Source organism: Salvelinus alpinus, chromosome 3 (assembly GCF_045679555.1).
Source record: "Salvelinus alpinus chromosome 3, SLU_Salpinus.1, whole genome shotgun sequence".
Taxonomy (NCBI): domain Eukaryota; kingdom Metazoa; phylum Chordata; class Actinopteri; order Salmoniformes; family Salmonidae; genus Salvelinus; species Salvelinus alpinus.
In genome coordinates, this window is record NC_092088.1 from 10,865,022 (window position 1) to 10,890,563 (window position 25,542).

General features: G+C 42.3%; 1 protein-coding gene across 9 annotated transcripts in view; it reads right to left on the bottom strand.

Moving 5' to 3' along the window:
• LOC139570003 (protein shisa-6-like) overlaps nucleotides 1–25,542 on the bottom strand; it is a 197,957-nt gene that overhangs the window by 77,065 nt on the left and 95,350 nt on the right. For all 9 annotated transcript variants that reach the window (XM_071391438.1, XM_071391434.1, XM_071391437.1 and 6 more), the window contains exon 4: nucleotides 21,906–22,007. In XM_071391438.1, coding sequence (XP_071247539.1) covers nucleotides 21,906–22,007 — 102 coding nt within the window. The remainder of the gene's footprint in view (nucleotides 1–21,905; nucleotides 22,008–25,542) is intronic.

The following is a 25,542-nucleotide window of genomic DNA, read 5'->3' on the forward strand; positions in this document are numbered from 1 at the left end:
TGATGTATACTGGTAAAATAATCTAGCTAGCTACATTTTCAGATAATACACGTTTCTAATTTTGACAGAAAGTGGTTTCATTTCAAGTGTATTGTTACCTAGCTAACGTTAGCTGGCTGGGTCGCTAACTAATGTTACGTCATGCATTAGGATTCAGTGTTTACCTAGCTAGCTATCTAGCTAAATTTCTTAACAAAAGACTCTCGTCTTAGTGTGCCAGAGCGCAGAATAACTGATACATTTTTGAATGCTCAACACCGGTTGAATATGTCCGGTGTCAGTAAACGTCAGCAAACAAATCGTAATTCAGTTGTTGCCAGCAGCACTGTTACAGTCACCAATGCTCTGGATAACATGAAAACTGCCTAACCAGCTCTGCTAGAGGGAGTAAAATGGTCAGAGGGGGGTGTTCTCTCATTACGTGTCTGGAAGTAGCTAGACAATGTTAGCCAGTTAGCTTGGGTGCTTGACTATCGTTGTGAGTTCAGAGCTTTCGGAACAACCCTACTTATTGGCCAGAGCGTCCAGTGTGCGCTCTGAACTCGAAACGCTCAGAATTTACGAACGGACAATCTGACAGCACAGTTGCAGTCACCAACACTGGATAACATAACAGGCTAACCAGCTCTGCTAGGGTGAGTAATGTTCAGTGGGAGGTTCTCTCTCTCTTAGATGTCTGGAAGTAGCTGGCAAGTTTGTACAGAACGTACGGATCAACCCTTAAAGAGATGGCTGGGGCTAAGGCTTAAGAGGGTGTGAACAATGCTGAATGGGTGTAGACAAAGAAGGGCTCTTCAATAGTAGTACCAAAACATTGAAACATGGTTTTCTCAAAAGTGAGTTAACAAGTTGATCAACTTTCAAAGCATAATACTTTCCTATTGTTTCCTCAAATGCAGTGTATGATATATCATTTTGATGCCCTGAGTCTCTACTTTAATCCAATGAAGAAGAAAAAACTTTAAATGATGCTCCATAAGACCGAATCCAGGTGGTGAGCAACAAATTGCCATACGACAGACCACATACTCACCCTGCACACCCTAATTGAACAACAAACAAACCAAAACAAAGGCAAAGTCTTCTCATGCTTTGTTGATTTCAAAAAAGCTTTTGACTCTGATATACAAATTGATAGAAAGTGGTGTAGGCAGAAAAAAATAGGACATTATAAAATCAATGTACAGAAACAACAAGTGTGCGGTTAAAATTGGCAAAAAATACACATATTTTATTCCACAGGGCTGTGGGATGAGACAGAGATGCAGCTTAAGCCCCACCCTCTTCAACATATATATCAACGAATTGGCGAGGGCACTAGAACAGTCTGCAGCACCCGGCCTCACCCTACTAGAATCTGAAGTCAAATGTCTACTGTTTGCTGATGATCTGGTGCTTCTGTCACTAACCAAGAAGGGCCTACAGCCGTACCTAGATCTGCACACAGATTCTGTTCAGACTTGGGCCCTGACTGTAAATCTCAGTAAGACAAAAATAATGGTGTTCCAAAAAAGGTCTAGTCGCCAGGACCACGAATACAAATTCCATCTAGACACCGTTGTCCCGAGAGCACACAAAAAAACGATACATACCTTCCATACCTTGGGGCGGCAGGTAGGCTAGTGTTAGAGCGTTGGACTAGTAACCGGAAGGTTGCAAGAACGAATCCCTGAGCTGACAAGGTAAAAATCTGTCATTCTGCCCCTGAACAAGGCAGTTGACCCACTGTTGCTAGGCCGTCACTGTAAATAAGAGTTTGTTCTTAACTGACTTGATAAGTAAAATAAAGGTAAAAAATAAAGATTAGCACCTCTGGTAACTTCTACAAAGCTGCAAGAAGAGCTTCTAGGCCATCAGAAGGAACATAAAGTTTGACATACCAATTAGGATCTGGCTAAAAATACTTGAATCAGTTATAGAGCCCTTTGTTTTTGTGGAGTCTGAGGTCCACTCACCAATCAAGAATTCACAAAATGGACCAACACCAAATTGAGACTCTGAATACAGAATTCTGCAAAATGATTCTCTGTGTACAGCATAAAACACCAAATAATGCATGCAAAGCAGAATTAGGACAACACCCGCTAATTATCAAAATCCAGAAAATTCTACAACCATCTAAAAGGAAGCGATTCCCAAACTTTCCATAACAAAGCCATCACCTACAGAGAGATGAACCTGGAGAAGAGTCCCTTAAGCAAGCTGGTCCTGGGGCTCTGTTCACAAACACAAACAGACCCCACAGAGCCCCAAGACAGCAACATAATTATATCCAACCAAATCATGAGAAAACAAAAACATAATTAGTTGACACATTGGAAAGAATTAACAATGTAACAATTAACAGAGAGACAGAGAGAGAGAAACCGACTGTTCTATTTGGACACCACTGACGGGAGAGATGAGTTGCACCATGCCAGTCCTTCATTTTGTTAACAGTCTCTCATGGGAAGGCTTGTCACACAACCATAGGACATTGTTTCAGTATGAGATGGATTTCTGTTTCCAACATAAGTGGATATGCCAAATTCCCGAGGTTGCTAAATAGCCTTAAGCGGCAGTAGCAGCCAAGAGATGTGATGTTTCAGCAGTGACAACCACATAGATCAGCTGTGTATTGCTTCTTCGTCAGCGCGTGTGTGTATAGTGCCCGGATGACTCAAAGATGATGAAAAACAAATATAAAGGAGGGACATTAGCATGAAAAACTCCTCGCATTTCAACCGATGCATAAAATATCTGCACTTACTATAATGAGCGACGATAAAAGTTGTCACGCAGCGCGACGGAGAGAAGAGGAGAGGAGATCATCCTGATTGATGTTGCACACTAATGTGTTATTAAGGAGTGGTAGCCTCCCTAACAGAGATAACATAGAGAGGTAGCCTCCCTAACAGAGATAACATCACATTATAGAGAGGTAGCCTCCCTAACAGAGATAGCATCACATTAGAGAGGTATTCTTCCTAACAGAGATAACATCACATTAGAGAGAGGTAGCCTTCCTAACAGAGATAACATCACAGCCTCCTCATTGCTCTCTCTTCCCTTCCATCCTGTCCTCACTCTTGCTCTTCCCTTCCATCCTGTCCTCACTCTTGCTCTTCCCTTCCATCCTGTCCTCACTCTTGCTCTTCCCTTCCATCCTGTCCTCACTCTTGCTCTTCCCTTCCATCCTGTCCTCACTCTTGCTCTTTCACTCTGTCGTTTTCTCCATCTCTCTCTCTCTCTCTCTCTCTCTCTCTCTCTCTCTCTCTCTCTCTCTCTCTCTCTCTCTCTCTCTCTCTCTCTCTCTCTCTCTCTCTCTCTCTCTCTCTCTCTCTCTCTCTCTCTCTCTCTCTCTCTCTCTCTCTAAATTCCCTGGCGATGACAAAAGGGAATGTATTTCCCTACCATGCTGTGTGACAAATAGCTCTACTTGTTTCAAACGGACCACAGCAAAAGGACAATGATAAGAGGCCTGTCAAATTACTGTCATTTGGACAATGATAAGAGGCCTGTCAACTAACTGCCATTTGGACAATGATAAGAGGCCTGTCAACTAACTGTCACTTCCCCTCTCTGTCCCCACTCTCCACATCTCACACCACTCTAGAGAGCGTACTGTAGGGAGGATACTGTAGAGAGGTATCCCATTGTAGGTGGGAAACTGAGATAAATGGCTGAGATATGTAAGCAAGTTGTTTTTAATGACCTGAACATATTTGACTAAATAAACACTATGAAGTACTGATATTAGTACTTTGTATTTTTTTGTGTAATTGACAATAATTGAGTCTGTTATGAAGAGCTTTGAAACAGTGCTCCTCTCATCTCGTATCCTGCAGAGTATAACATACTCTTCCTGAGAATGTCTCTCCTCTCCTGACCTGTGGTGGATGACAAAGCAGGACCAGCCTCTCTCCAGCTCTGAGCTCTGAGGGAAAAACCTGACATACATTACCAGTCAAAAGTTTGGACACACCTACTCATTCAAGGGTTTTTATTTATTTGTACTATTTTCTACACCGTATAATAGTAGTGAAGACCTCAAAACTATGAATTAACAAAAATTTAATAATGTAGTAACCAAAGAAGTGTTAAACAAATCAAAATATATTTTATATTTGAGATTCTTCAAAGTAGCCACCCATAGCCTTGATGACAGCTTTGCACACTCTTGTCATTCTCTCATCCAGCTTCACCTGGAATGCTTTTCAAAAAGTCTTGAAGGAGTTCCCACGTATGCTGAGCACTTGTTGGCTGCTTTTCCTTCACTCTGCGGTCCAACTCATCCCAAAGCATCTCAATTGGGTTAAGGTCGGGTGATTGTTGAGGCCAGGTCCTCTGATGCAGAACTCCATCTCTCTCCTTCTTGGTCAAATAGCCCTTACACAGCCTGGAGGTGTGTTGGGTCATTGTCCTGCTGAAAAACAAATAATAGTCCCACTAAGCGCAAACCAGATGGGATGGCGTATTGCTGCAGAATGTTCTGGTAGCCATGCTAGTTAAGCCTTCAATTCTAAATAAATCACTGACAGTGTCACCAGCAAACATGTCACCAACAACATCACGCCTCCTCCTCCATGCTTCACGGTGGGAACCACACATGTAGAGATCATCTGTTCACCTACTCTGCGTCTCACAAAGACACAGCGGTTGGAACCAAAAATCTCAAATTTGGACGCATCAGACCAAAGGACAGATTTCCACCGGTCTAATGTCCATTGCTCGTGTTTCTCGGCCGAAGCAAGTCTCCTCTTATTATTGGTGTCTTTTTAGTGGTGGTTTCTTTCCAGCAATTCAACCGTGAAGATGATTCAAGCAGTCTCCACTGAACAGTTGATGTTGAGATGTGTCTGTTACTTGAACTCTGTGAAGCATTTATTTGGGCTGCAATTTCTGAGGTTGGTAACTCTAATGAACTTATCCTCTGCAGCAGAGGTAACTCCATTCCTGTGGCGGTCCTCATGAGAACCAGTTTCATCATAGCGCTTGATGTTTTTTTGCGACTGCACTTGGAGAAACTTTCAAAGTTCTTGAAATTGTTCGTATTGACTGACCTTCATGTCTTAAGGTAATGATGGCCTGTCGTTTCTCTTTGCTCATTTGAGCTGTTCTTGCCATAATATGGACTTGGTCGGTATATCATCCCCTCCACAACTGATTGGTTCAAATGCATTAAGAAGGAAAGAAATTCCACAAATAATTTTTTATACAAGACACACCTGTTAATTGAAATGCATTCCATGTGACCTCATGAAGCTGGTTGAGAGAATGCCAAGAGTGTGCAATGCTAATTCGAGGAATTTCAAATATAAATTTGATTAAAACTTTTTGGGTTACTACATGATTCCATATGTGTTATTTCATAGTTCTGATGTCTTCACTATTATTCTACAATGTAGAAAATAGTACAAATAAAGAAAAACCCTTGAATGAGTAGGTGTGTCCAAACTTTTGACTGGTACTGTATGTTTACCTGCGACGGAGGGAAAACACAGGTGGCAGCTAGCTAGCTCTGCAGCTATGCAATTAACACATTCCCCATTTTTCACTATCACACACTTCTCCCTCAATCCCAACATAATATCTCCTCCCTCTCCGTATTCAGCTGAGAATGCACCACCTGAGAGCGGCAAAGAAGGAGATGTCTACCGGTCTCTTCGCTCCCGAGTGGCGCAGTCGTCTAAAGCGCTGTTTCTCAGTGCTAGAGGCGTCATTACAGACACGGCCGTATCACAATCAGCCGTGATTGTGAGTCCCATAGGGTGGTGCACAATTGGCCCAGCGTCGTCTGGGTTTGGCCGGTGTAGGCTTTCAGTGTAAATAAAAATTTGTTCTCAACTGACTTGCCTGGTCAAATTAAAAAGTGCATTAGAGGAATCTTGCCCATAGTCCTAGCTGCTAATGAGTGCTCTGGCCCCATTGATCACTGAAGGATCATATTAACATGCCACTCACTATTTTCCACAGCGCTCATCTGGCAGGTCAGTGACAACACCACCCAGCATCTTTGGAGACTCTATGCTGTGTATGGAGGCAGAGGAGGAGGAGGAAGGTGACTGATTGGGTTGACATTTAGAGTGTGTGTCATATAAATGAACAAAGATGGGATCTCTGTGGTTTGTGTGTCTTGACATCGTAGGAGGCTCTTCCTGTTTGTTGTTTACAGTATGTCTTTGTCTCCTTGACGACACTAGCGAAGCTTTTAAGATTCTTGGGGGAGGATGTTTTGGTCTGAGGCGTCCGGTTTCTTAATCATGCACTCTGATGGTTCCGTATGTTGTTATTCTATCAAATCTGAGTCATTTCAACTCTGATTCAACTGCGTCTTGGAGATGAGTGTTTTAACGACTGTGGAAGTTTTCGGGCAATGACGGAATCGTCATAATTCTCAGAATAAAAACTAAGAAAGATTTAGAAGAAAACTATTTGTCAATATGACACAACACGACTCCATGAAGGTAGAAAATGTCCTTTGGCAGTATTCCTTTCACTCGCACCTCTAGCCCTCTGGCTGCTATGAAAAGGCATTTTCCCATTTTTTCCTTTCTTAATGTTCTATGTTTTAACTTATGATACTGAAAAATTAACTTCTAGTCTGGGTAAAAGGAGAATAGTGAATGTACTCATATACTGTAAGTTGTAGACTATGTATGTTGAGAATTCACAGGAAGCTATAAAAATAAAGAGAGTTATATATAAACTCCCAGTACTTTTTGGGGTAAATCACCAACGTTTCGGCATCACTGTGCCTTCATCAGGGCAATGTCATGAATGCTTGAACCAAGTCATGTAGACAAACAGTGCAATTAGTGCAACTAATGACAATAGTGAGGGGTGTGTCATAATTATTAAGTTAATTAGAATGACTTGAGTGAAACTGTTAAAAAACAATAGTTTATAGCACATTGAATATATTAGGCTATTGTTATCATATGGAAACATAATTAAATATTGTACATAATATTAGCATCAACATACATTATTGTTTAATTCAATTTCACATTTATACTTAATTGTTTTCTATTTCATTTCTTTGATACATGTAATTTTTGGGTTCAACCATGATGCATAATAAGCATCATCATGTTGGGAGAACCCTGACAAGCTATCTTCAGTATTGCGACCACGCTTATAGACCACCAGTAGGGGTTCCTTGAAGAGGTGTGCGATTGTTTTGTCTAATTGCAGAATATGCAAGTGCTTTTTCAGGATTGCTTTAATTTTCTCTAAACACTTTGTGTAATTGGTACAAAAGACTGTTGCGTTGTTTTTCTTCTTTGGTTGAAAATTCACGGTAAACACAACAATATTAATTACAACTGTAAAAAACATCCAGATTTACTTCTCCCACTGTACTGACTGTTATCATTATATCAGTCATAACAGACCCACGTCATATCCACAAAAAACAGTCATCCGTTGCCATGGAAACCAATTTGAGTCCATCACCAACTGGAATTAACGCTGTGCTTGACGATGTAATTAGGTAATACATAAATAAACTATGTGGGATGTAGTCTTTGTCTAAAATAATGACTTCTATCCGGGACTGTTCTGGTCATGGCTGAATGTTGAATCATCCTCACTGACTGGCATATGGAAGTGGAAATGACTGTCTTCAACCAATCAAAGTCTTCAAGTTGAATTTGAATGCTTCGTCGAATTTGCATGCATAGCTAGCTGCCAATCCATCTGCTCTCTGGACTGTAACTGAAAATTTCAATCAATCAAGGTGGAATGTAGTTTTAATTTCTTCCTGTAACTGACATGGCAATTTCAATCTGGCTACTGAGTGCTAAGCTTTGTATTCCCTATGGACCTCCTAGCTTTGCTAAATATGTGTGACACGTCTGAAAGACTCCGGTATAATGTGACAGTGATGTACTGTACTGATTTTGTTCAGGACAGTCACTGAATAAGGAAAAAGGCTAGTCAATACATACAGTCCTGTACTTGTGACAGGCTTTGTATTATTTTCTACTTTAGGTCACAGTCATGAATACAGTTTGTTATGGTAGACTTGCAAATGCATTGCATCACCACTACTGTAGGAAGCAGAAAGACAGGAGATATCTTACAAAAAGGTTTCTTAGAATATCTGGAGACTTGAAGATCAGCTCAAACTGAATTGTAGATGTATCTTGGATCATAGTAGCTGCATCAAACGAAAATGTCTACTGCAATAGCATGACTGAATGTTACCATTCACAGTATACAAACGTACTTTAAAAAAATCTATTTGATAAATAAAGGCTCTGACTATGTAGGGAATGGGGTTTGCTTTCGCAGACAGTGCAGGACAAAACAACAAAAGCAAAGGAATTCAAAGGAGGCATCTTGGTCGTCCAGACTTATGGCGTTGGAGAAAGGAGTGTCCCACTAGGCACAGACGTCAGTTCAACCTCCACATTTGGTTGAGTTGTCTAACTAAAGTGAATATAACGTGAAATCAACAAAAACATTTTGGCGATTTAGGTTAAAAGTTAGGTGAAAAAAGTTCCCTTACGTTGATTACGTTTTTGCAAATCCAATTAGTTTTCCACGTTGATTCAATGTCATCACATATATTTTGGGGTTGAAAAGACGTGGAAACAACATTAATTCAACCAGATTTTGCACAGCGTTGTCTGTCTCTCAGAAAGATAAAGTCCAGATAGAGAGAGAAAGGCAGAGAGAAAAAGGGAGAGAGGCCCAGGAGGAAACAGGGCCAGCACAGCGTCCCTAGACTACTGAACAGATGGCTATTCACCCCTCAGACTACATCTGTCCTGTCTTCTTCACACATCTATAAGAAGAGGCTTTTAATTTGCCAAGCAAGTGGCAAATCGTTCTGTATTTTCAGATGTATTTTCAAAACTCAAAACTGCTAACACTTGTAATGCCCCCTATCTTGTGTTCAGAACCTTTGATTGTGAATTCATTCATCTTTCACCCTTGAGTCAGTCATGCAAGATCTACGTTTTCCGTGAAATACCATGAGAATATTTAGTCTAGTCCCCAATACATCAGATAATGATAGGCTCACCACGCCATGCTATGTTTTTACAGTAGCCAACTGCTTTACATCACCCCTATTTCTGAGGATTTATTCTACGTATGTAGTGTATAAGGATAATGAAATTGGAGGACACATTTCTCAACATAAAATGTATTGTACATGTCAAGTTATCCTTTTGTCAATACAGGGGGTGCTGTTTCCACTTTGGAAAATATCGTCTCCAAATTAAACTGCCTCATACTCAATTCTTGCTCGTACAATATGCATATTAATATTACTATTGGATAGAAAACAATCTCTAGTTTCTAAAACCGTTTGAATTATGTCTGTGGGTGAACCAGAACTCTTTCTACAGCGAAACTCATGACAGGACATGCGAAGCTCTGAAAAATAGTCTCTGATCTCGGATCAGTTTTAAGCTCTGTGTATGCCCTATGGATCGAAATGAACTGCACCCGCCTTCCCCTGGATGTCAGTAACCAATGAGAAGTGGAATGGTGTCTCTAGGTGCTTCTCAGAGTTTATAAAAGGGAATGGAGTGAGATGACCCATCTTTTTGACCGTCGCTAGGACGTAAGGAGGACATCAGAATCGCATGCTCAAAAGCTCTCGTTATTGATCAAAGATCTATCCGTCTGTGATTTAATTCGATATAGGTGTTAGAAACATCATAACGAAGTTATTTGAAACCGATTTATATCAGTTTATGCGAGTATATTGCTATTCTTCTGAATTTCCTTAGTATTGCGTTTGACGATTTGGGCATGTGTGTGCCGAGTAGCTATCGTTAGCTGCTAGTTCTGAAGTTGAGGAGGTCGTTTTACAACAAAGCAACGATACTTTTGGACAAAGGACACATTGCCCAAGATACTGATGGAAGCTCGTCCAAAAGTAAGAGTTATTTATGATTTTATTCCGTATTTATGTGGAAAAATTTAAACGCAGTTGTCGGCCATTTTTTGCGGCACTAGTCTGGCTGTAACTCACAATGTATGTCTTGTATTGTTAATTTTAAAAATCTAAATCAGCGGTTGCATTAACTTCTAACGAGTCAGAAACCCGGATCCGGGAGCACCCCCCACCCCCCACCAGTAAAAAAGCTGAATAGCATAGCTAGCATAGCGTCACAAGTAAATAGTAGCATCTAAATATCATTCAATCACAAGTCCAAGATACCAGATGAAAGATCCACTTCTTGTGAATCCAGCAATCATTTCTGATTTTGAAAATGTTTTACAGGGAAGACACAATATGTAAATCTATTAGCTAACCACGTTAGCAAAAGACACCATTTTTCTTTGTCCACCATTTTTTCTCTCCACCAGTAGCTATCACCAATTCGGCCAAATAAAGATATTGATAGCCACTAACCAAGAAAAAACCTCATCAGATGACAGTCTGATAACATATTTATTGTATAGGATAGTTTTTGTTAGAAAAATGTGCATATTTCAGGTAGAAATCATAGTTTACAATTGCACCCACCATCACAACTCGACTAGAATAAATACAGAGAGCAACGTGTATTACCAATTTACTCATCATAAAACATTTCATAAAAATAGACAAAGCATAGCAATGGAAAGACACAGATCTTGTGAATTCAGACAATATTTCAGATTTTCTAAGCGTTTTACAGCGAAAACACAATAAATCGTTATATTAGCATACCACATGTGCAAACGTTACCCCAGCATGAATCAAAGGCAAGGGGAGCGATAACGTTATGATCACCAAAATATATTAATTTTTTCACTAACCTTCTCAGAATTCTTCCGATGACACTCCTGTAACATCATATTACAAAATACATATAGAGTTTGTTCGAAAATGTGCATATTTAGCCACAAAAAAAACGTGGTTATACAATGAGAATACTAGCAAAACTGCCCTGAAAATGTCGGGCGCTATATTTGAGAGTGATCTAGTCTAATCGATAGCTAATCATAAACTTGACTAAAAAATACAGGGTTGACAGGAATCGAAAGACAAATTAGTTCTTAATGCAATCGCTGACTTACATTTGTAAAACTATCCTTACTGTGCAATACCGGGTCCGCCAAGCGAAGCTACACATAACAAAATGGCGACATATGCGTTTAAAATTTTTCAACAGAACAGCGATTTATCATCATAAATAGTTCTTACTGTGAGCTGTTCTTCCATCAGTATCTTGGGCAATGTATCCTTTCTTGGGTCTAATCTTCTTTTGGTCGAAAGCTGTCCTCTTGTCCGTCGAAATGCCCACTAACGTTCGACCGGGACCCCGAAACGTGCCCGGTGCTTCAATGTGCATCACAAAGCAATGCCTCAAAATCGCACTAAACGGATATAAATTGCTATAAAACGGTTTAAATTAACTACCTTATGATGTTTTTAACACCTATAACGAGTAAAAACATGACCGGCGATATATAAGTGGCTAAACCAACGCTTGGAAAGAGAGAGAGTCCGACGTCCATCTTGCGTGAGGCGCAGCAGGAAAAGAACGGTACATCCGGTCTTTTCTGTTTTATACTGGCCCTGATTGCGCAATCGACTCCATTCAAATTGTCACCTCTTACTGACATCTAGAGGAAGGCATGGGCAGTGTTTGTATCCTCATAGGATTTACAGGGACTTTAAAACTGACCTGGGACCAGAGGCCAAAATGTCTGAAATCTCACTCCATATCAGGAAAAGTGCTGTAGAATGAGTTCTGTTTCACTCAGAGACATAATTCAAACGGCTATAGAAACTAGAGAGTGTTTTCTATCCAATAATAACTATAATATGCATATTGTACGAGCAAGAATTGAGTATGAGGCAGTTTAATTTGGAGACGATAAATGCTAATGTTGAAACAGCACCCCCTATATTGAGAAAAGGTTTTAATAACCAATGCATCTTTCATTAGCTGTCCAACCTGTATTTTTTTAGTCAATCTAATCGATAAATAATCGTAATCATAGGTGCCTTTCCAAGATGGCGCCGGCCCGAATGCATGCCATGTTTTGACAGATTACATAGCATAACCAAGATTTGTGATGCTAAATATGCACATTTTCGAACAAACTCTATATGCATTGTGTAATATGATGTTACAGGACTGTCATCTGAAGAATTCTGAGAAGGTTAGTGAAAAAATTAATATATTTTGGTGGCGATAACGTTATCGCCCCCTTTGCCTTGATTTCATGCTGGGGTGATGTTAGCTCATGTGGTATGCTAATATAACGATATATTGTGTTTTCGCTGTAAAACACTTCGAAAATCTGAAATATTGTCTGGATTCACAAGATCTGTGTCTTTCGATTGCTGTAGGCTGTGTATTTTTCTGAAATGTTTTAGGATGAGTAGTTTGGTAATTGATGTCGGTCTCTGTAATTATTCCGGCTGCTTCCAACGCTATTTCAGATTGCAGCTGCAATGTACAACTGTGATTTATACCTGAAAAATGCACATTTTTCTAAAAGAAAATATCCTATACCATAAATATGTTATCAGACTGTCATCTTATGAAGTTGTTTCTTGGTTAGTGGCTATATATATCTTTATTTAGTCTAATTAGTGATAGCTACTGATGCAGGAAAAAAATGGTGGAGAAAAAAAGTTGTGTCTTTTGCTATCGTGGTTAGCTAATAGATTTACATATTGTGTCTTCCCTGTAAAACACTTAGAAAATCTGAAATATTGTCTGGATTCACAAGATCTGTGTCTTCCGATTGCTGTAGGCTGTGTATTTTTCTGAAATGTTTTAGGATGAGTAGTTTGGTAATTGATGTCGGTCTCTGTAATTATTCCGGCTGCTTCCAACGCTATTTCAGATTGCAGCTGCAATGTACAACTGTGATCTATACCTGAAAAATGCACATTTTTCTAAAAGAAAATATCCTATACCATAAATATGTTATCAGACTGTCATCTTATGAAGTTGTTTCTTGGTTAGTGGCTATATATATCTTTATTTAGTCGAATTAGTGATAGCTACTGATGCAGGAAAAAAATGGTGGAGAAAAAAAGTTGTGTCTTTTGCTATCGTGGTTAGCTAATAGATTTACATATTGTGTCTTCCCTGTAAAACACTTAGAAAATCTGAAATATTGTCTGGATTCACAAGATCTGTGTCTTTCGATTGCTGTAGGCTGTGTATTTTTCTGAAATGTTTTAGGATGAGTAGTTTGGTAATTGACGTCGGTCTCTGTAATTATTCCGGCTGCTTCCAACGCTATTTCAGATTGCAGCTGCAATGTACAACTGTGATTTATACCTGAAAAATGCACATTTTTCTAAAAGAAAATATCCTATACCATAAATATGTTATCAGACTGTCATCTTATGAAGTTGTTTCTTGGTTAGTGGCTATATATATCTTTATTTAGTCGAATTAGTGATAGCTACTGATGCAGGAAAAAAATGGTGGAGTAAAAAAAGTTGTGTCTTTTGCTAACGTGGTTAGCTAATAGATTTACATATTGTGTCTTCCCTGTAAAACATTTTAAAAATCAGAAATGATGGCTGGATTCACAAGATCTGTATCTTTCATCTGGTGTCTTGGACTTGTGATTTAATGATATTTAGATGCTTGTATTTACTTGTGACGCTATGCTAGGCTATGCTAGTCAGCTTTTTTACTGTGGGGGGTGCTCCCGGATCCGGGTTTGGTAGCAAGTAGAAGTTATAGTCAAATGCTGTATGGAAAATTATATTTACCATCTATTCTTTCTATTCACCACTTCAAAAAGTTTTGAAATGTCTATATTATATTTTTGCTATTGAATTAAAAAGTAGTTAAAGTGATACATACTTGTGAAAATGTACCACATACTTGTGAAAATGTAGAACATATTTGTGAAGATATAGTAGGTAATTGTGAAAATGTAGTAGATACTTGTGAAAATATAGTAGTTACTTGTGAAAATGTAGAAGACACTTGTGAAAGTGTAATAGATACTTGTGAAAATGTGTTAGATACTTGTGAAAATGTAGGAGATACTTGTGAAAATGTAGCAGATACTTGTGAAAATGTAGCAGATACTTGTGAAAATGTATTTGAAACTTGTGGAAATGTATTTGAAACTTGTGAAAATGTATTCGATACTTGTGAAAATGTATTCGATACTTGCGAAAATGTTGTAGATACTTGTGAAAATGTAGTAGGTACTTGTGAAAATGTGTTAGATACTTGTGAACATGTTGTAGATACTAGTGAAAATGTAGAAGACGCTTGTGAAAGTGTTATTAGATACTTGTGAAAATGTATAACATAATTGTGAAATTGTATAACATAATTGTGAAAATGTAGCACATACTTGTGAAAATTTATAACCTACTTGTGAAAATGTAGTAGGTACTCGTGAAAATATAGTACATAGTTACGAAAATGTAGTAGATATTTGTGAAAATGTAGTAGGTACTTTTGAAAATGTAGTAGATATTTGTGAAAATGTATTCGATACTTGTGAAAATGTAGTAGGTACTTGTGAAAATGTGTTAGATACTTGTGAACATGTTGTAGATACTAGTTAAAATGTAGAAGACGCTTGTGAAAGTGTTATTAGATACTTGTGAAAATGTATAACATAATTGTGAAAATGTATAACATACTTGTGAAAATGTATAACCTACTTGTGAAAATGTAGTAGGTACTCGTGAAAATATAGTACATAGTTGCGAAAATGTAGTAGATATTTGTGAAAATGTAGTAGGTACTTGTGAAAATGTAGTACATACTTGTGAAAATGTTTAAAAAAACTTGTGAAAATGTAGCATATACTAGTGAAAATGTAGTAGGCACTTATGAAAATGTAGGACATACATGTGGAAATGTACCACATACTTGTGAAAATATAGCAGATATTTGTGAAAATGTATTCGATACTTGTGAAAATATATTCGATACTTGTGAAAATCTAGTAGATATTTTTGAAAATGTATAAGATACTTTTGAAATTGTAATAGATACTTGTGAAAATATAGTAGTTACTTGTGAAAATGTGTTAGATACTTGTGAAAATGTTGTAGATACTTGGTGAACCCAGTGTTGTGGTGGACCCAGTGTTGTGGTGGACCCAGTGTTGTGGTGGACCCAGTGTTGTGGTGGACCCAGTGTTGTGGTGGACCCAGTGTTGTGGTGGACCCAGTGTTGTGGTGGACCCAGTGTTGTGGTGGACCCTCTGTTGTGGTGGACCCAGTGTTGTGGTGGACCCAGTGTTGTGGTGGACCCAGTGTTGTGGTGGACCCTGTGTTGTGGTGGACCCTGTGTTGTGGTGGACCCTGTGTTGTGGTGGACCCAGTGTTGTGGTGGACCCAGTGTTGTGGTGGACCCAGTGTTGTGGTGGACCCAGTGTTGTGGTGGACCCTGTGTTGTGGTGGACCCAGTGTTGTGGTGGACCCAGTGTTGTGGTGGACCCAGTGTTGTGGTGGACCCTGTGTTGAGGTGGACCCAGTGTTGTGGTGGACCCAGTGTTGTGGTGGACCCAGTGTTGTGGTGGACCCAGTGTTGTGGTGGACCCAGTGTTGTGGTGGACCCAGTGTTGTGGTGGACCCGGTGTTGTGGTGGACCCGGTGTTGTGGTGGACCCGGTGTTGTGGTGGACCCGGTGTTGTGGTGGACCCAGTGTTGTGGTGGACCCAGTGTTGTGGTGGACCCAGTGTTGTGGTGGACCCAGTGTTGTGGTGGACCCAGTGTTGTGGTGGACCCAGTGTTGTGGTGAACCCAGTGTTGTGGTGAACCCAGTGTTGTGGTGGACCCAGTGTTGTGGTGGACCCAGTGTTGTGGTGGACCCAGTGTTGTGGTGGACCCAGTGTTGTGGTGGACCCAGTGTTGTGGTGGACCCTGTGTTGTGGTGAACCCAGTGTTGTGGTGGACCCTGTGTTGTGGTGAACCCAGTGTTGTGGTGAACCCAGTGTTGTGGTGGACCCAGTGTTGTGGTGGACCCTGTGTTGTGGTGAACCCTGTGTTGTGGTGAACCCAGTGTTGTGGTGGACCCTGTGTTGTGGTGGACCCTGTGTTGTGGTGAACCCTGTGTTGTGGTGAACCCAGTGTTGTGGTGAACCCAGTGTTGTGGTGGACCCTGTGTTGTGGTGAACCCAGTGTTGTGGTGAACCCAGTGTTGTGGTGAACCCAGTGTTGTGGTGGACCCTGTGTTGTGGTGAACCCAGTGTTGTGGTGAACCCTGTGTTGTGGTGAACCCTGGCAGGCAGATGTCTTCCAGCTGGTCTAAAGCAAAGCCCCTTTGACCTCAGCTATCTTCCCCAGAGAAAAATCAACAATACACTGCCTGTAATTAACTACTAAACACACACACACACACACACACAAACACGCACACGCACACGCACACGCACACACATACATTCACACTGCCTGTAATTAGCTACTAAACACACACACATACACACACACACACTCTCACACACACTCACACTCACACATACACATACAAACACACACACTGCCTGTAATTAACTACTAAATACGCACACATATATACACACACACACAAACTCACACATACACACACATACACATACACACATTCACACGCACTGTAATTAACTAGCCAAACAGACGGCAGCTTATTCAACATCAACTAGATCACGATTCACAGTTTGGTTCTGACTAACTCAGGAAATGTTGTTGTGGTCTTGGTTCAATACTCAGTGGTGACTCAGTGGTCTGTTCTAGCCTTGAGCCACGGCCCAGTACAAAATCAACTGTTTCCCTCCATTTTGGAGACTAATGTCCAGAGACCTGAAAGGGCAGGCTTGGGTAAAGCTAATCACTGATCTCTGCTCAGCTCAATATCGCCCGGTCGTTTTCTATACATTAGTGTGCCGTTAATTGATATCGAACAATAACAGAGAGAGTCAGAGTAAGAAAAGACACAACGGAAGAGAGAGAAATAGGAGAGGGGTGAAAGAAGACCGAGGAAGAGAGAGAAAGAGAGAAAGAGGAGACGGGTGAAAGAAGACCGAGGATGAGAGAGAAAGAGGAGACGGGTGAAAGAAGACCGAGGATGAGAGAGAAAGAGGAGGGGGTTGAAAGAAGACCGAGGAAGAGAGAGAAAGAGGAGACGGGTGAAAGAAGACAGAGGATGAGAGAGAAAGAGGAGAGGGGTGAAAGAAGACCGAGGAAGAGAGAGAAAGAGGAGAGGGGTGAAAGAAGACCGAGGAAGAGAGAGAAAGAGGAGACGGGTGAAAGAAGACCGAGGATGAGAGAGAAAGAGGAGAGGGGTGAAAGAAGACCGAGGAAGAGAGAGAAAGAGGAGAGGGGTGAAAGAAGACCGAGGATGAGAGAGAAATAGGAGAGGGGTGAAAGAAGACCGAGGAAGAGAGAGAAAGAGGAGAGGGGTGAAAGAAGACCGAGGAAGAGAGAGAAAGAGGAGAGGGGTGAAAGAAGACCGAGGATGAGAGAGAAAGAGCAGAGGGGTGAAAGAAGACCGAGGATGAGAGAGAAAGAGCAGAGGGGTGAAAGAAGACCGAGGAAGAGAGAGAAAGAGGAGAGGGGTGAAAGAAGACCGAGGATGAGAGAGAAATAGGAGAGGGGTGAAAGAAGACCGAGGAAGAGAGAGAAAGAGGAGAGGGGTGAAAGAAGACCGAGGATGAGAGAGAAATAGGAGAGGGGTGAAAGAAAACCGAGGAAGAAAGAGAAAGAGGAGAGGGGTGAAAGAAGACCGAGGATGAGAGAGAAAGAGGAGACGGGTGAAAGAAGACAGAGGAAGAGAGAGAAAGAGAGGGATGACAAAAATAAAGAGACAGAAACACACGTACAACCTAGATCTACTGTCACCAAACGTAGTTTGTTTGTGCATATTTTTGCAAGTTAGCCCAGGATATTTGTTTTTATATTCTACGTGCTAAGATCCCAATCTGGAAATGTGCTTGTTCTGCAGCGAAAAAATATCGAACAACCCATTGTTACAAAACACAAATGTAACCGCAGAAATCTGGGATACTAAACCATACACCATACTGCCTCACAAACATACAGCTTGGGATGGAAGCAGACAGAGAATTGTCTGTGATGTTGGGAGAGAGAGACTAAAAACTAAAAAAGAATCCTAGATATATAATCTAGCAGTGATTCTCATAACTTATGTTTCATGGGGGAACTACAAAGAGGAGAGAGAGAGAGAGAGAATGGATGAATACCATTGTGAACAGTCCTGCCTCGAGGGACCACAACACACTGAGACACAAAAAAGGAGCAAAGATGGAAACTGCTAATTTTATGTAAACAATAAAGTATTTTTCTTCTCAATAGAACAACAGAAGCAAAGCAGATAATCTTCCCAGATGGAATGGAATAGGGTGAAATAGAAATGTCCCTCTCTCCGTCCCTCTCTCCATTCCTCTCTCCGTCCCTCTCTCCATTCCTCTCTCTGTCCCTCTCTCCATTCCTCTCTCCGTCCCTCTCTCTGTCCCTCTCTCCGTCCCTCTCTCCATTCCTCTCTCCATTCCTCTCTCTGTCCCTCTCTCCATTCCTCTCTCCATTCCTCTCTCTGTCCCTCTCTCCGTCCCTCTCTCCATTCCTCTCTCTGTCCCTCTCTCCATTCCTCTCTCTGTCCCTCTCTCCATTCCTCTCTCTGTCCCTCTCTCCATTCCTCTCTCCATTCCTCTCTCTGTCCCTCTCTCCGTCCCTCTCTCCATTCCTCTCTCCATTCCTCTCTCCATTCCTCTCTCTGTCCCTCTCTCCATTCCTCTCTCTGTCCCTCTCTCCATTCCTCTCTCTGTCCCTCTCTCCATTCCTCTCTCTGTCCCTCTCTCCATTCCTCTCTCTGTCCCTCTCTCCATTCCTCTCTCTGTCCCTCTCTCCATTCCTCTCTCTTTCCCTCTCTCCATTCCTCTCTCTGTCCCTCTCTCCATTCCTCTCTCTGTCCCTCTCTCCATTCCTCTCTCTGTCCCTCTCTCCATTCCTCTCTCTGTCCCTCTCTCCATTCCTCTCTCTGTCCCTCTCTCCATTCCTCTGCAGTTGGTTGGCCGAGCAAAAACGTGACACCTCTCGTGAGGAATAGAGATATTGATTTATTGGAGCATCACCTGATGCTGACCTGGTCCCACTCCAAGCCTCCATCCGTTCCTCCAGCCCAACAGAGAACAGGGTTTATGGGCAGGCAACAGAACAGACGTCAGCCAAACCCAGGGATAAATCTTTACTGTGTAAATCTGCAGAGCCGCACATATTAAATCAATGACAGATTCCTCATCTGATGTAATTAATATGATGAACATGGAATCAGGAGGTTTTGACAGTGTGAAAATAGATTGTATGAATCTCCCAGTGTATAATAATTTATGTAACTTCTCCTTTTGGCTCTACTGTACAGTACAGTGCTGATACCACCCAAAAGACTGCTGCTACCGCCCAAAAAGACTGATGCTACTGCCCAAAAAGACTGCTGCTACCACCCGAAATGACTGCTGCTACCACCCAAAAAGACTGCTGCTACCACCCAAAAAGACTGCTGATACCACCCAAAAAGACTGCTGCTACCACCCAAAATGACTGCTGCTACCACCCAAAATGACTGCTGCTACCGCCCAAAATGACTGCTGCTACCACCCAAAAAGACTGCTGCTACCACCCAAAAAGACCTCTACTACCGCCCAAAAAGACTGCTGCTACCACCCAAAAAGACTGCTGCTACCGCCCAAAAAGACTGCTGCTACCACCCAAAAAGACTGCTACTACCACCCAAAAAGACTGCTGCTACTGCCCAAAAAGACTGCTGCTACCGCCCAAAAAGACTGCTGCTACTGCCCAAAAAGACTGATGCCACCACCCAAAAAGACTGCTGCTACCACCCAAAAAGACTGCTAATACTGCCCAAAAAGACTGATGCTACCGCCCAAAAAGACTGCTGCTACTGCCCAAAAAGACTGATGCTACCACCCAAAAAGACTGCTGCTACCACCCAAAAAGACTGCTGCTACTGCCCAAAAAGACTGATGCTACTGCCCAAAAAGACTGATGCTACTGCCCAAAAAGACTGCTGCTACTGCCCAAAAAGACTGCTGCTACTGCCCAAAAAGACTGATGCTACCACCCAAAAAGACTGCTGCTACCACCCAAAAAGACTGCTGCTACCACCGAAAAAGACTGATGCTACCACCCAAAAAGACTGATGCTACTGCCCAAAAAGACTGCTGCTACCGCCCAAAAAGACTGCTGCTACCGCCCAAAAAGACTGCTGCTACTGCCCAAAAAGACTGATGCTACTGCCCAAAAAGACTGCTGCTACTGCCCAAAAAGACTGCTGCTACCACCCAAAAAGACTGCTGCTACCACCCAAAAAGACTGCTACTACCACCCAAAAAGACTGCTGCTACCACCCAAAAAGACTGCTACTACCACCCAAAAAGACTGCTGCTACCACCCAAAAAGACTGCTATTACTGCCCAAAAAGACTGCTGCTACCACCCAAAAAGACTGCTGCTACCACCCAAAAAGACAAAAAGACTGCTGATACCACCCAAAAAGACAAAAAGACTGCTACTGCCCAAAAAGACTGCTACTACCACCCAAAAAGACTGCTACTACCACCCAAAAAGACAAAATGACTGCTGCTACCACCCAAAAAGACTGCTGCTACCACCCAAAAAGACCTCTACTACCGCCCAAAAAGACTGCTGCTACCACCCAAAAAGACTGCTGCTACCGCCCAAAAAGACTGCTGCTACCACCCAAAAAGACTGCTACTACCACCCAAAAAGACTGCTGCTACTGCCCAAAAAGACTGCTGCTACCGCCCAAAAAGACTGCTGCTACTGCCCAAAAAGACTGATGCCACCACCCAAAAAGACTGCTGCTACCACCCAAAAAGACTGCTAATACTGCCCAAAAAGACTGATGCTACCGCCCAAAAAGACTGCTGCTACTGCCCAAAAAGACTGATGCTACCACCCAAAAAGACTGCTGCTACCGCCCAAAAAGACTGCTGCTACTGCCCAAAAAGACTGATGCTACTGCCCAAAAAGACTGATGCTACTGCCCAAAAAGACTGCTGCTACTGCCCAAAAAGACTGCTGCTACTGCCCAAAAAGACTGATGCTACCACCCAAAAAGACTGCTGCTACCACCCAAAAAGACTGCTGCTACCACCGAAAAAGACTGATGCTACCACCCAAAAAGACTGATGCTACTGCCCAAAAAGACTGCTGCTACCGCCCAAAAAGACTGCTGCTACCGCCCAAAAAGACTGCTGCTACTGCCCAAAAAGACTGATGCTACTGCCCAAAAAGACTGCTGCTACTGCCCAAAAAGACTGCTGCTACCACCCAAAAAGACTGCTGCTACCACCCAAAAAGACTGCTACTACCACCCAAAAAGACTGCTGCTACCACCCAAAAAGACTGCTACTACCACCCAAAAAGACTGCTGCTACCACCCAAAAAGACTGCTATTACTGCCCAAAAAGACTGCTGCTACCACCCAAAAAGACTGCTGCTACCACCCAAAAAGACAAAAAGACTGCTGATACCACCCAAAAAGACAAAAAGACTGCTACTGCCCAAAAAGACTGCTACTACCACCCAAAAAGACTGCTACTACCACCCAAAAAGACAAAATGACTGCTGATACCACCCAAAAAGACCATAAATCATGAGGACGGACAACACTTGGCTGTGTGTTGACTTCAAGGAGTCAAGCTTCCGATGTAACAGATGCAAGATACTTTTCCCGATGGCACTGTATATGTAGAAGCTACAGTTTAGCTAGACAAAGTGTAGGAGATGGACACACACACACACACTGGCGTACCACACACCCCCGCACCCCCCACCAGATAGATTATATAGATAAGATTTGTAAGGGTAAGAGGTTAGAGGTTAGATAGAGTTGGATAGAAAATATTAAATAAAGGTAAAATAAAGGTAAAATAAAAAAAATAAGGATTATATAGAGAAAGATAAATAAGATATAGAAAGTACTGTACCTTTGGGCTGGCCGCGTCCCAACGTGACAAACCCAGAGGAGATGAAGGTATTAAGGTCGTGACCTCCACTGCTGCGGACACTCTCCTTCCCGTAGTGGAGACCTGCAAGAGCCAATCACAGAGTCAGAAACCTGAATATGTTGTAAACCTATAGGGCACAAATATCATGTCTTAGGCCTACCCCTCTGGGCACAAATATCATGTCTTAGGCCTACCCCTCTGGGCACAAATATCATGTCTTAGGCCTACCCTGCTGGGCAAAGATATAATGTCTTAGGTCTACCCCGCTGGGCACAAATATCATGTCTCAGGCCTACCCCGCCGGGCAAAGATATCATGTCTTAGGCCTACCCTGCTTGGCAAAGATATCATGACTTAGGCCTACACTGCTGTGCAAAGATATCATGTCTTAGGCCTACCCTGCTGGGAACAGATATCATGTCTTAGGCCTACCCTGCTGGGCAAAGATATCATGTCTTAGGCCTACCCCGCTGGGCACAGATATCATGTCTTTGGCCTACCCCGCTGGGCACAGATATCATGTCTTAGGCCTACCCCGCTGGGCACAGATATCATGTCTTAGGCCTACCCCGCTGGGCACAGATATCATGTCTTAGGCCTACCCCGCTGGGCACATATATCATGTCTTAGGCCTACACTGCTGGGCAAAGATATCATGTCTTAGGCCTACCCTGCTGGGCAAAGATATCATGTCTTAGGCCTACCCTGCTGGGCAAAGATATCATGTCTTAGGCCTACCCTGCTGGGAACATATATCATGTCTTAGGCCTACACTGCTGTGCAAAGATATCATGTCTTAGGCCTACCCTGCTGGGCAAAGATATCATGTCTTAGGCCTACCCTGCTGGGAACAGATATCATGTCTTAGGCCTACCCCGCTGGGCACATATATCATGTCTTAGGCCTACCCTGCTGGGCACAGATATCATGTCTTAGGCCTACCCTGCTGGGAACAGATATCATGTCTTAGGCCTACCCTGCTGGGAACAGATATCATGTCTTAGGCCTACCCTGCTGGGAACAGATATCATGTCTTAGGCCTACCCTGCTGGGCAAAGATATCATGTCTTAGGCCTACCCTGCTGGGCAAAGATATCATGTCTTAGGCCTACCCTGCTGGGCACAGATATCATGTCTTAGGCCTACCCTGCTGGGAACAGATATCATGTCTTAGGCCTACCCTGCTGGGAACAGATATCATGTCTTAGGCCTACCCCGCTGGGCACAGATATCATGTCTTAGGCCTACCCCGCTGGGCACATATATCATGTCTTAGGCCTACACTGCTGGGCAAAGATATCATGTCTTAGGCCTACCCTGCTGGGCAAAGATATCATGTCTTAGGCCTACCCTGCTGGGCAAAGATATCATGTCTTAGGCCTACCCTGCTGGGAACATATATCATGTCTTAGGCCTACACTGCTGTGCAAAGATATCATGTCTTAGGCCTACCCTGCTGGGCAAAGATATCATGTCTTAGGCCTACCCTGCTGGGAACAGATATCATGTCTTAGGCCTACCCCGCTGGGCACATATATCATGTCTTAGGCCTACCCTGCTGGGCACAGATATCATGTCTTAGGCCTACCCTGCTGGGAACAGATATCATGTCTTAAGCCTACCCTGCTGGGAACAGATATCATGTCTTAGGCCTACCCTGCTGGGAACAGATATCATGTCTTAGGCCTACCCCGCTGGGCACAAATATCATGTTGCAAGGACACACAAATACTGCTTGTGTAACCTTTATCATGGGCATGCCACATTCCTGACCCCAGCAGGCGTCCTGTGAATGTAAAGGCTCTCGTCAACCCCCTTCCCCTAATTCCTTTCCCATCTCATTAGGTGAGATAGCGTGAAGCGTCGCGAGGGAAAAGGCTACGCATTATGAATGTATTGTCCGTGACATAAGGATACGTGACTTTCACCTTCAACGGTCACCTTTTGCATGTGAAAGACGTATAAGGTGATAAAGGTACTGTACCATTCACACGTGAGAATACCGTTTTCTTTCTTTGATCGTACCTTCTCTATTTCCCGTCTCTATGTTATTTTGTGAGCAGAATAATGTGAATAATCAGATCATTTCATTACGGAATGAGAGGGAGAGGTGGTGTTGTGTAGCTCAGAGGGACTGGCAAGGTTATTCATCTCCAAGGGCGATGAACCTTTACCACAGTGAGGCAGACGGAGGTCATTTACATGGTACAGTGTTGTCAGCTCGCTGTCAACTGTGGAGAGGGCATGGTGACATGGTGACATGCACGTAATCTCTAGCATATACTCTCTCTCTATATATATAAATATCTCCTCCTTCTCTCCCACTCTCTGTTTCTATCTCCTTCTCTCTCTCTCTCTCTCTCTCTCTCTCTCTCTCTCTCTCTCTCTCTCTCTCTCTCTCTCTCTTTCTCTCTCTATCTCTCTCTCCCTCTATCTCTCTCTCTCTCTCTCCCTCTTTCTCTCTATCTTTCTCTCTTTCTCTCTTTCTATCTTTCTCTCTCTCTCCCCCTCTCTCCCCCTCTCTCCCCCTTTCTCCCTCTCTCCCTTCTCTCTCTCTCTCTATATTATCTTTCTATATTCTTCTCTCTCTCTCTATCTTTTTCTCTCTATATATTTTATCTATCTCTCCCCCTTTCTTCCTCTCTCTCTCTCTCTCTCTTTCTCTCTTCCTCTCTCTGTCTATTTTATCTCTCTTCCCCTTTCTCCCTCTCTCCCCCCTCTCCCTCTCTCTCTCTCTTTCTTTATACATTTCCTCTCTCCCTCCCTCTCTCTCTCTTTCTCTATCTTTCTCTCTATCTTTCTCTTTCTATATTTTATCTCCCTGTCCCTCTTTCTCCCTCTCTCCCCTCCCTCTCTCTCTTTCTCTCTCTCTTTCTTTATCCCTTTAACCTCCCTCCCCCTCTCTCTATTTCTCTCTCTCTTTCTTTATACCTTTTCCTCCCTCCCTCCCTCCCTCTCTCTCTCTCTCTCTCTCTCTCTTTATCCCTCTCTTTCTCTATGTTCATAAATCACCCCTGCAGAATAAGTACTCATCCTTTGTAAGAACCAATCTACCCATGGTGAACTGTACAATACTCCTTTTTCATGGCAACATTGATTGACTGCTCATAAAACAAATGGGTTGAAAAGGGCTGTAAAATACTGTTACCTTAAAAACAGACGTAAATGCATGATGCCATTATGCAAAATAGCCACTACTTAACAAGAAGTAATTGTAGGTTTCTACACTCAAAGGTCTTCATAAGATTAATTACAACCTCATACCTGCAATGCCACCGACACATCTCTCTCATATTCACACAGGAGTGGATTTATATTAACCATGTTGACACAGTCAGCATAAAAACACTCCTCTTTAAATGGAAGTGATGATTATCAAACCCACAAGGAGAGAGGGAGGGAGGGAGGTCACTGAGAAGATGTTATAGCCATGCAATTTTCGGATTAATTGGTGGAAGATTAGGAAAACAGAAAATGTAGAGGGCAGAGTGAATCTGATTATGAATCGTATCTTAATTAAACTAATTAAATCATAGTTTAGTAATCCAGGCAAAACTCATGCATGCTGTCCTGAAAATCTCTCCAAGCAATAAACACAGACAAACACAGACATGTA